General features: G+C 45.1%; 1 protein-coding gene across 1 annotated transcript in view; it reads left to right on the forward strand.

Annotated features, from left to right (window-relative positions):
• EXOC4 (exocyst complex component 4) overlaps positions 1-12,199 on the forward strand; it is a 390,836-nt gene that overhangs the window by 316,347 nt on the left and 62,290 nt on the right. Inside the window, exon 13 of the mRNA XM_013946956.2 lies at positions 3,368-3,523. Within this exon, the coding sequence (XP_013802410.1) occupies positions 3,368-3,523 (156 nt within the window). The remainder of the gene's footprint in view (positions 1-3,367; positions 3,524-12,199) is intronic.

The raw sequence follows: 12,199 nt of genomic DNA on the forward strand, positions 1-12,199 counted from the left end.
GGAGGGGGAAGGTGTTTGAAAGGAAGCGTTGTGAGCTATATGCTAAAACATGTCATCATGTCTTGCGATAATTCGCTTGAGGACCTGAATTAGATTGACATTGATAGGAAGTTATGAAGGTTGGAAACTGGCTGAGGTGTTAGAAACAGCGGGTTGTGAGAAGGGATGGTGTAACTGATGGAGAAAAATGAGCGTCTGATGATTCCACCCTCTTTAGCATCTTCATTAATGAGGGAGTGGTTGGATTAAAACCAGCATGTCAATAAAAATCAGGAGACGTCGCAATCATGAGAAGAATGGGGAAGTAATTCAAAGGGACCCACTTGGTTCAGAGCAGTGTTTCAGCGCTGATTAAATCCAACTCCCTATTGAGTTCAGTGGAGAATTCTGCTCAGAGCCCCAGGGGCATATGGTCCCGTGCATGACGTAACACTAAGAAGCAAGAAAGACAAGAACAGCGTGGTCTCAGCTCTTGGAAAATGATAACCCTGGAAAAGCAAGGACACCCCAAGCTCAATCTGAGTTTGCAAATGGATACAGCAGCAAAACAGCATCCTCTTCCTCCTCCCCTGACGCCCACTCCAAAAAGCAATAGGATTTTGCGGGACAGAGGATATAATGGGTCATAAAATGGGGAGGTAGCTCTGTCCTCTGTACAACTCATCAGAAGACTCCCAAAGATGACATTCGTTCCTAGGCTTCTGAAGGGCTGTGATAAGTCTGTAAATAACTGAAGAGTGTAAACAGTAAGAGCGGTGAGGTACTGAGGCTGCTATAGGGAAAATTACTGGGAGTAATGGGAAGAAACTGAGTAAAGTAAAACATAGGCACACTATCAGGATTTTTTTTTTTTTTTGTCCAAGAATTGTGTTTGTTCAACTGTGAAATAGACTCCCAAGGGACAGTCTATTACTGTAGTCATTTAAATCCAGACTGGACAAAGCACTGGCTAATATAGTCTATGGAACAGTTGTCCTGCCTCAGCAGAGAAATGGCCAGAAATCATCTAATTCAGTTTTTCTGTCTCAAATGTCAAAGATTCTGGTGGAGCGTTTTTTTTTTTCTATCTTTTTTTTCTTAGTTTTCGCTAGGGTGTTGGGTAGAGCCTTCCTTTTCGTAAATGGAAAAACACTGAGTTCCTAATAGCAGCAGTAGGCCAAATTGATATTTTGATGCTGAGGTCTTCTGTGGCTGGAAACAAAACTCATTCTTTTTGTTTGTGGCAGTTTGAACATGAAATTTAAAGATAAGTAAAATTCATACGTAAGTGTATGTGACAAATTCATTTTCACAAATAGCGTGTACTTACTGAGCAGAGGTTGTTTTCTTGGTGGGTGAAAAAAATAGGTTGCTCAGCGCTGGTGGGAAAAGAAGTAATTTTCTCTGTTTCAAGACAGATCAGTGTTGGCTCGTGTCTCAGTGCCATTTTCACTGTGTTGCTTTTTGAACCTCGTATACTCAGTGTGTTGTTATTTTTATTTCTATTTATTGACCACAACATACCTTTCAGGAGATTTAAAATGAGACTGGTTAATCCACATAACCCCTTACAAAGGTGCAGGGTCTTTATTGTGGTCTTTCATGACCCTTCCCAAAATCAGAGACTGAATGCTATTGACTGATCTGAGATTGATTTGCCGTATGCACCATGCTGGCTTGGATCCAGAAGCAGTACAGCCGCCGCACTCTGTGCAGCCCAGGAGAGAGCTTCGCAGGTTGCAGATTGAGCTGGCACAGACTGAACCTGCACAGATAAATCCATAGTGCATCACCCAGCAACTCCAGTTCTCCGTTAAAAGATCCAGCATCAAGCCTCTGATTCTTTTTGAAGGACAGAGTGGCTGTCCATAGCAGAGAAACCAGTTCTTCTTCAATAATAGTTGCAGAAATAGATCCATCCAGCATTTACACCTCTTCATTCCCTTCCATTGTAGGACACAGTAAATACGAATTACTTTTAGATGCCTTGTAGCCTTGGGAGCAAGGGATGCTGGGTGTTTGAGGGGCAAACACAGGTCTGGAGCCTTGTCTGTGTTCTCGCACAGTAGAAGGCGATCAGTCTTGTAGAGCATGGGGGAGATCTTGATTCTGTTGTTAATCTGCAGCTAAGCATTTCCATAGGAAGAGGACCTTCTGAGACCTTGTCTTTTTGATGCTTCCTTTTTCAATTCATACAGTGCTATTTTGTATGGAGATCTTGTCAAGTTCCCATTAAAAAGAGTGAGACCTAGTGGTGTCCATCAGAGTGGGCAGCACCATGGTCTTACTCTGACCGGTGTGTGGTGGCCTCTGCTTCTTCTTGTCCTGGAGAAGCAGTCCAGTTGGTTACCATGAGTGGACTTTGTAGAAGAAGAGCAGAGACACAGAGAGCCTCTGGAAGTCTTGCCAGAGAAGGAAATTGGGGACAGGATTTAGAAGGAAATGTCTCTATCCCTAACTGCCACTTGCCCTTTTTAAGAGGTAGAAAAATACCTCCCAGATCCTTGCAGTCTACTGAACAACCCAAGAGTGGGAGAGCACTTTCCCCCTCAGCTCACTGGCACCCCAGTGAAACAGGAAGCATTGCCGAGGACCGTGCAATGTGCGCTGATGGTCATTCATGAGCAAGCCTGACACAAAAATTCCGCAACTAAAATTGACTCCTCCAAATACAGCATCCCTTTTGTCTCCTGGAATTGCCAGTGAGGATTTCGGATTAGTTACACTGCCAAAAATATTAAATGGGGAAAGTCTTCATAATTGGAGTGTGCTGTGATCTTTGATTCAGTTTTACCCGTACATATGATTCAGCTGAAATCTCTATTATTACATGTTTTGGATAGCTGGAGAGAAGATCGAGGACCCTTCGTTCCCTTTCATTGCTTCAGATGTCCTCCCCAAGTTGGGACAGCTGGTGTGCACTGAGTTGGTGGCTTCCACCCAGACCTTGCTCGGCAGGTTTCCACATTGCAGTCACAGCGCACTTGGCAGAGGCTGGCAGGCTCAACTGAGATTGCAGAGAACAAATGAGCCATAGAGAAACTACCTTCTCCCTCTCCTACATACAGAATCACCTCCTCTGTTGTGCAAACGATTGCAAGTCAAATGACTTCCAAGGGAAGGGAGAATCTGGCCCTTTATCCCTTCAGGGACTTAATAAAGGTACATCTAGGGAGGTGGGTCTGAGAGAAGTTCCTATCACATCCATCCACGTTGCCCTGCCTTGCCCGGAAGATTACGTTCGTTGTTGAATTCCTGTTTGGACCTGTTCATTACTGCTGTGTGCTTTGCACATTTGTATGTGATAGGATTTTATTGAGTAGTTGTGGAATCACACGACAAGAACGATTTGCTATGCACTAATATGATTGTTGCTGGTTTCCCGTAGGAGCATCGTGCAGTCAGACGAAAAGCTGGTTATCAGCGGATCCTGGGCTAAGGATGACGATATTAGCAGGCTCCTGAAATCTCTGCCCAACTGGAGCAACATGGCTCAGCCCAAGCAATTGAGACCCAAGAGAGAGGAAGAGGAAGACTTTATAAGGTAAAATATTTCATAGTTGAAGCTGTAAAAGGGTTTTGAAGCACAGTAGCGACAGCGGTAAAACCTGCTGGAAACAAAATAATGGTGTTTGTGTAGTTGTTGTGTTCCCAGGTATAAAAGGGTGTTGAGACATGTGGTCTCTCCTTCAGTAAAGTAATAAAGCCTGAGCCCACGTGCCATTAGGCCATATGATTTTAAAGGCACCAGCTTTGCTGAACTGAGAACTTACTGTCGAAAGAATTTCCGTGTGTTGTCTGGATTCGGTTCTGTTGACTGTAACAAGAAATCACTGGGAAAATTTGTAGTTTCTGGGATGTTTCTGGACTCTTGCTTATCAGTGCCTGTCTCATCATGGATTGGGAGATAAACCTGCCTGAAGTTCTTTATCCTTCAAGAGAAAGGAGAAAGTGAAGCTTCTTCTCTGATCCAGCAAGGACAGAAGAGCGAGGCCATGGTTCAATATGGAGGTTTCAATGGCAGTGCCAGCTTGCTGCTTTCCTGCCCTTACTGCTTGTTCCTGCTTGCTCTGTTGTTCAGACACGGCTGTTTGAAGAATTGCGCTGTGAACCAGATCAGGAAAGTGGGTGGGGTGGCAGGAGAAAGAGAAAGAATAAATTTTAATTCAGGCAGTTCCTTGCCCTGGTTCACGGTGCTGCCCTGACCACGCCAGTGCCCATGCAATGGAGAGAGCAACACACTGCAACTTCATGGAAGTCCAACTGGTTGTACTGGGCAGGAGTTCCTAGAGCTGACATTGTCACCAAAGCTGCCCTGTGTTTGAGCGATGGCCCTGTGGTGTTTCACCTCTGTCCCAAGCCCAGGAGCTATGAAAAGAGAGAGAAAAGGTCACAGGTCTTGAAAAATAGTGGTACCTCCAGAGGGGATTCTTTTGGAGGCAGGTTATTGTATCCAGACAAGGTTGTTTCTGTCTATTCTTTTAAGGAAAGTGAAAGCCTAAAACAACTGCTGAAGAGACAAATGGACAGATTGCCTTTCCCCACACACTGTAAATTGCTTAGTTTCTGAATCATTGGCGCATCCTGAAGAAACCGGTCCCCTTTGTCGCTCCAACAAGTTACGAAGCTTGTCTGTGATTCCCATCACTATTCATCACTTCCTTGATTGGCATTTGGCTATAAAACTGTAGGAGTAAGTGAAGCTGTTGAAAATTAAAGTCTAATTTGCCCAGATTGTCATTTTACTTATTCACTGAATTCAGGAACAATAACATAAAGATGATGCAGTCTAGAGAGAGGAACGACAGAGAGTGTAAAATATGTCTAGTCACAGAAGTGTTTGCTCATATTGCAGTGGGGATAATCAGCATGACAGTGTTTCAAAAATCTGCAGTGATACTGGAAGAGAGAGAAGCATGCAAGAGCCTGTGAGGTCTTTCTGCAGTCCTTGTTCTTATTGAGGTTCATGGGTTCAGTCCTAGCCTCCATCTTTGCCTTCACCTTTCTCCTTTGTTTCTTCTGTTCAGACTTGTTTGGGGTCTGTAATCAGACCTTGGCATGAGCTGGGATGTCCTACCAGCTCGTGATTTCTGACCGGTGTGCTTGGGACTACAGAGTTCCCGTGGTGTAACGCTGGGCACTACTGGCTGAACTTCATCTGTGAGTGTGAGTTACCAGCCAGGCTACAACTGATGGCCAAGCTCGCGTTGGCTTGAGCAGAGCCAAAATCTTGATCCTAATGTCCATTTCTTTTCTGATGTTATTTTATTATCCATTAATTGAAGTGTTTCCTCCAATTGTATCAGAGATGTTAGAATGGAAAACCCTATTAGGTCATCTGCGTAGAATTCACTGGGAAAACCTCCATGCCCTGTGCTGTTTCTTGTTTTCAACCTAGACATTAGGACAGAGTTCTTTTCTTGGTTCCCTGTTTGCCCAGAGCATCGTATTTTAAGCTCCAGTTCCTCAGAGTGCTGTTTGAACGCTCCTGTAGCATTCATTTAAATGATAATAATTGGTCTGGGCCTGTTCTAGTCATTGGCGGTAAGTGACATGGCTTATAAAATTCCTCAAGAATCTGTGCCATGGTTGAATAGGTCTCTCCTGAAAGCTTCAAAATAAAATTAATTGCTTGTCCAAGTTTTTGTCATCATCTTTCTGTTTAAGCATATTTGATCAGACTTTCTTCTACTACAAAGTAACATGATTTCTTTGCTGCTGTTGCTTCTTTCTCTTCCTCTTGGTGTTGCTGATGAATTGGGAGGAAAGCTGCCATAGTGTTCGCTGCCTGAACGGTGCTGCACAGCCAAAGGGAAATGGGTCCCGCAGATATGCTGGTTAGCGCTCCCATTGCTGTGACGAGAGAGTCTGGGAGAGCTTATTTCGTCCTGACTGTTTAACCGCACAAGATATTTGAAAGAACCCCATCACCTTGATATATAGATACCCACCTTTGTTCGCAGACCCTGCTCTCCAGCTGGCTGGGACAGGAGTAACCGTCCTTTCCTGGAAAGAAAGGTTCGGAGCAGCAAGGGCAGACAAGAGAAAAGTGAGGGCATCTTGGGAGGAAAGATGAGATCTCCTTTCTGTCTGAGGGATCATTTGTGGGAAGAGTAGAGGAAAACTGCAGTAAGTAGAACCTGCTCTGCAGTCTCTCCATTGGTACCTAGCCCAGAGAAGAGAGCGAGTCTTGGTGAGGAAGCCCAGTTGTTCTTGAAGAGTGAACTCATACTCAAAGGGGAACAAAAGCTTTGCATTAAAACAAATATTTATTTTTAACGGACTCCAGAGGACAAGCTGTGATTGAAGCTCTCTCAGCCATGTTCCATTTTTAATGCAAGGGAAGGAAACTGAAACATGGGAGTGTGTTCTGCTTGGACGTAAAACAACCCTGACAGCTGTGCCTGAACTCCTCGGTAGCATCCCTTTATGAATGCTGCTAAATTAAACATGTCCTGAAAGTTTACCACTTGTTTTTGAACTGCGGCAGGAAGAGATACCAGTGCACTGTCTTCTTTCCCTTCCCCTCCCCAGGTTTCCTGTAACTCGTTTGTTTAATTAGAGTGAAGAATCCAACCGCATTGTCTTTCCAAAAACCTCATGCGTATCTGTGTTGACAGTGATTGATTCCGTTGTCTTAACCTGCCACTATCTTTTTTGCGAATAGATGTCAAAAGGCAGGGTAAGATGCTAACAGAATCTCCCCATTAATATTCCTGTGTGGCTGGCCAGACAAAGAGACCTGATTGAGCATATTATAGTAGCTCAAAACTTGGCAAGGGGAGAAAGGAAAGAAAAGTCATGCCTCTATTCGTATAATTAGTTTTTAAAGCTCTGAAGGCTATTTGGCACTGGGGTGAGTGTGAAATATGCTGCCCTTATCGCTTTATAAAGGTTAGCCTTCAGTTCATTACTGAATCGGATATGTTGGTGATAAAACCTAAAGATGTATCATTTCCAGGTTTGCCTTTGACAAGGGAAAGAAGTGTAAAAAAGGACTTCAGATCTGGCGGCACTTGAGTTACAGCAGAAATTCGTGGTCTTCAGTGCTGCTCTGCAGCACGAGGGGTGGCAAGGGCACGTTGCGCCTGAGAGGGACTACGTGTTAGGGGAGCTGAGGAAGGGCGTGCTGGCAATCCCCAGGGCAAAGCATTTCTCTGGAAACCCCAAGTTAGTTTGAAGGTTGCAAGGCAGATTATTCTGGTTGCAGATCTCAGATACCAAACCTGTGTTAGGAGGAGGATGGAGTGATTTCATTTCTTCTCTCCTTTTGACACCAGCAAGCTCCTGAACACTTATCTTTGCATCAGATTCTCAGGGTAAAGCTAATGGAGCCATAAAAAAAAGTTCTCAGTGTCTCCATGTACAATATGACTTTTCCTTTCCCTGCTTCTGTTTTTTTTTTTAATGAGGATAACCCTGACCACAGAAGACATTGGTTGCCTGCTGCTTCCTTCGTTGCCCCTGTGCCTCCAGTTTGCCTGCTGATGCACATCCTCACTAGCTCTGCATCTAAAGAAGGGGCCATAAGCTAGCAACGTGGAAGGATACCTGTGCAACAGCAGGTCCTTCACCAAATCATCCCCTGACCTTTCTTTTGATCATTTAAAATGTCATTGTTCAGGACAGTTACACTATCCTGACTCCTTATTAGGGATCTCTCATCTTCCCTTCATGTAGTTGATGCTGATGCCTTGACAGTAGTTCCGAAGCAAAACCAGAGCCTATATGCAGGTTTGGGATGTCTCCAAAAACGTTTCGTTGTGGGACAAGACAAAAATGTGAGGTAGTTTTAAAAACAGATGTATTGAGACTGTATCCTGGGAACCACTAACTCTCCTCAACTCCCTTGTGGAACGCAGCAGATCTTCTGTGTGCTCTGGGAGAGGACATGGTCCATTGGGACCCCACAGGCTTGCCAGCCACGACCCGCTGCTGTGCTTGGCAGTGATGGGGTTGCAATGCCGGGGTTCCTTCCGAACGTGCCGGCAGCAAGGACGCCGGGGTGCCCCCCGGTCTGCCCTTGGTGGCACTTGAGCTCGGCGTGCCGGCAGCAAGGATGCTGAGCTGCCCTGCCCTTAATATTTGCGTGTAAAGATGTCCCTATCCAGCCAGAGCTCTAAAATGCTCCTAGTCCTGAATGTCGCTAGCCTGAATCGACTGACTTCTCGAGAGCGATGCTAGCAGTGGTTATCCGTGCAAGCGGAGGTAGTGATCAAAGCACTCCATTCTCAAAGCTGGTTGATTGCTTGCTGGAAATGGTTGAGAATGAAATCTCACCTCCTTTGCTTTTTATCTGGGGCACAGCGCATAGCTGATGATATGTAATTAAGTATAGCTCTATTCGAAACGTGAAGCTTTGGGTAGTACTGGGAGCGGGATGCAGATTTAAAGGAACTAGTGGTTGGAGGCATGTCTGCTTTCTCACGGAAGTGAATTAGAAGGGCTCCCATGAGCTCTTCCACGGAGCCTGCTCGGGGGCAGTAAACTCAGCGGAAGGGTCCTACGCTCCAGGCCTGATGACAGCTTGAATTGCTTCAGCTGCTTCCAAAGGGATCGGCGTGGTTTAAACCTCCCGTTGCGTAGATCAACAGTGTGTTCAGGTCCGGAAGGCAAAATAGGGAATGAGCTCGGCCGATTTGCATTCTGAAGGCAAAAGCATTGCTTTAACACCTTCAAGTCCTTAACTTGGTTCCATGTGACATTGGTGATGGCAGCAGCTCCAACTTCAGGTTCTACCTTCGAGCAGAGGGCTTCTTCCCTTCCTCTAGCTAGACAGACTCATCACTGCCTGAGACATCTCTCTGGGCTGCCTGGAGGTGTTGGCAAAGGTTAAAAGATTAGCTTTTAGTCATAAGCTAGTCTTAAGTTGTCCCGGCTGCTGTCTGGTGGGTATTTTGTAGTGTTGGGTTCGGCACTTTCCATTATTTTTATTCTCTTTTGATGCTTGGCCTGTTGCATAGTTTTTTTCTGAATCCTTGATGTTTTATGTTTCTTTATCTCTTATCTCTCCCTTCCCTTTTCAGTTGTAAGTTTTCTGTCTCTCTTTTCCTTGTTTCTTTCTCTCTCAAGAATACATGATCTTCCTCTCCAACCTCTCAGGCTCTCTTCGTTGTATTCACAATATTTTTAGAGGGCGAAAGGATGATTTTGGAGACAGGCAGCAGGCTCTGTACACCTTTTTTCCCTCTACTGGGCCTATGAATCCAGGTCTGCTGTAGGTATGAGTCATTTCCGTTTGATAGCGGTCTGCTCCTTTCTATGAAATGAGCTTCTGGATCACTTTTCGGATCCTGTAGAAAAATGCATCTACGTGTGCTCCTCACGAGCACAACAGACGCCAAATCCTATCGCTGTTGAGAGACTCATCGAGAGCCGTGGAGTTGAGTGAGCACCCGGATCTACACAGGTCACTTTCATCCCTGTGACACAGAGGTGGGACACGCAGAAGGAAGTTTCCTTCTGCCAGCACTTGTCTTGGGAAGGCAAAGAAGGGGTTTGGAGTGGGTTTGGGGATTTTTTGTTAGTTGGAAGGAGTTGAGGATTACGTTTTTCTGGACCTGAATTCAGGAAGAATCTCTCAGCTTCGGCTTTGTTAAGCCTACAAATTGCATCGTCTGTTGAAACGATTGCAGCAATGCCCAGCTCTGCTGAGGTACGTTTTTTGGTTAATGTGGATGCCTCTAAACTGCTTGGCAGGGATGGGGAGGGGAGGCAGAGGAGGGCCGCGGAGATTCAACTTCTTCACAAAGCTTTAATAACAGCTACTGCTTTAACAAGATTTTCTATCGCTAAATCGCATCATTAAAGCTACGCAATATACTATAAGACACTTACTTGTCTGCTGTGATAAATTGTATCATATAAACTTAGCAAGACTGGAATATTCAAATAAATTTTAGAGGGATGATTTTGTGCGGCGTTACAGCTTAAGACTGTCAATTAGTGATGTCTGCTTTCCTACGGTGTTCTGACCTCTCAGCAGAGATTCGGAGCTGCCCAGGAGTGCTGGCGCCCATCGTGCCGTCGCTTCATAGAGATGCACAACTTGTTGTCGAGCCTTTTCAAATCCCAGTAAACCTCAAATCCGGTCGTTGTTAGGATGGGCTATACGTTAGGTTGGCAGCGTGGATTTGTATCCACCAAGGAGCCCCTTCAGAGTCTTTTCATCATGACTGCAATGCTGTTTGGATGCGCTGAGAAAAATGTCCTCACGTGCTGAATTTTTAAAATACCTTCAGGTGCTGCATCTTTGAAACAAGTGAAACCACATCTTCCGCAGAAAGACGGCTGGGTTTGGGGTTATTGTTCCTGCGGCAGCGAATCAGGGATTCCTTTGGCAGCAAATGCCCACGTGGGTTAGTTTGTTTTTGCTGCTCGCACAATTTCTTTGTGATTGTTGAACAAACTCGAGAGCGAGATGAGACGACAAACCACCTTTTCTCTCTTTATAAATAGGAACGTAATAGTAATTTCTTTGATATGGTCGAGGGGAAATCTGTCTGCCTTGGTAATTTCTATATACAGGTTTTAAATGCAGTCTGCAAGCTGGAATTCAGACTCTATGGCTAAAGTGCAGGAATAGAAATCAAACGATCTTTGTCCTGTTCACAGTTTAATAGATGGTTTTAGGATATTTGCTATACAGCTACCAAGTGAACGTCAAGCCCTGCCTTCTGTCTGGACTTTTTGTATAACATGTTCATTAGCATAATAAATACTCTGCAAGGCAGTGTTGAAAATGCCACTGTGCAAATCGCAGTAATAAGTATAAATTTGCTGGGAGCGTCCGTGGTGCTGGGTTCATCTCAGGGTTGGGATGCAGAAGCCTGGAGCTCCAGGATGTGCCCTAACACCGACTCATTATACGGCCTCAGGCAACTTGGGTACTCCTGTGTGCTGCAGTGTCCCCACCTGTAAATGGACTTCAGCATGTTCCCTTGGGGCTTCTCAAGACCAGGGCTGGCAGAGTTTTGCCCAAATATGAAGAGTTTCTTCATGACCGTCATACTCCTGTGGCTCCGCACACCCTCCCAGCAAGCTGTTTCCTCGGCATCGTTTGCCAAAGGGATAATTGAAGCTAATTTCTTGGCGGTGAAAAGGGAGAGGAGCAGTAAGTGCATGCAGAGCTGCTGCGAAGGGTACATCGGATGCCTCCTTCCCTCGTTGTTTAGTATTGATGCGGACAGTTGGCTGCTTTCCAGCCCTGCTCTGACATGGTCAGAATGCCTTAACTGTAGTGCGGGTGATCCTGATTTATCACACATGCCCTTCCCTGGCCTTTCTTCCCCAGTGTTTGAGTTTCCCATCCTCTTACATGTATTATAGAAACGCAGATGGCTTAGGAAAGTGGAGCAAACTGATTGGGAGACTTGAGGGGCTTTGTTGGTCCGAGGACTTTGCTAGTGCAGCCCACCTTCTGCCAAACAGGAGACCAAGAGCGAACCCTACTGAAGGGCACGCAAATCCTGCGGGAATCGGGACTAAAAAGGCAATGAAGCTGTGTAGCACTAGCTTCACATGCAAGTATAAGGAAGAACGAGCGCCCACAAAGAAGCAGCTGGACGGTGAGGAAATGTGCTTGGATTTTCTTTATTCACTGTGTAGTTGGTATGCAATATTAATCTCCTTGTTGAGCGTGAGTATATACACACCTGAAGGTCTCTCAGGAGAGTGGAGCGTTCCCTTTTGTTCAAGTTCTGTAAAACACTCCATTAGGAGCCACCTCGTTGCGATGTTTTCTCGCTGTCTAAAATATTCATCTCTCTCGCTGGAAATTTCCATCTCTGAGAGCTCACCATGAGTTGCAGGATGAGGGGTTGTGTTGTGGCAAAGTCCAAAGGAAACTTTGCGGTTGGGATGGGATGGGAGTTGAATTTTCAAAGTCGTGGCAATTCAAACCAGAGGTACCCCCTGAGCCATCAAAATCAGGGAACTCAAAAACTAATTGGGTAATGTGGTTGCAGATCTTTTTATACGTAGAGGCTTTATTTTCAAAATCTCTCTTCATTCCCTGTCGCAAATATACACTTACAGATGTAATTGTGCCAAGAAGAATATTGGCTGAGGAACAGCATGGGAATCAAAGGTCTGAAGATGCTATTTTAATGCAAGTATTCACAAGAAAAGAGTTAAGATTCCATATTCTATTGTCACTTTTTTATTTCCTTACCTTTAACGCCTAGCCTTGCAAATTTAGTATATAGAAAGACAGAAATGC

This window comes from Apteryx mantelli, chromosome 1, assembly GCF_036417845.1.
Source record: "Apteryx mantelli isolate bAptMan1 chromosome 1, bAptMan1.hap1, whole genome shotgun sequence".
Lineage (NCBI taxonomy): Eukaryota > Metazoa > Chordata > Aves > Apterygiformes > Apterygidae > Apteryx > Apteryx mantelli.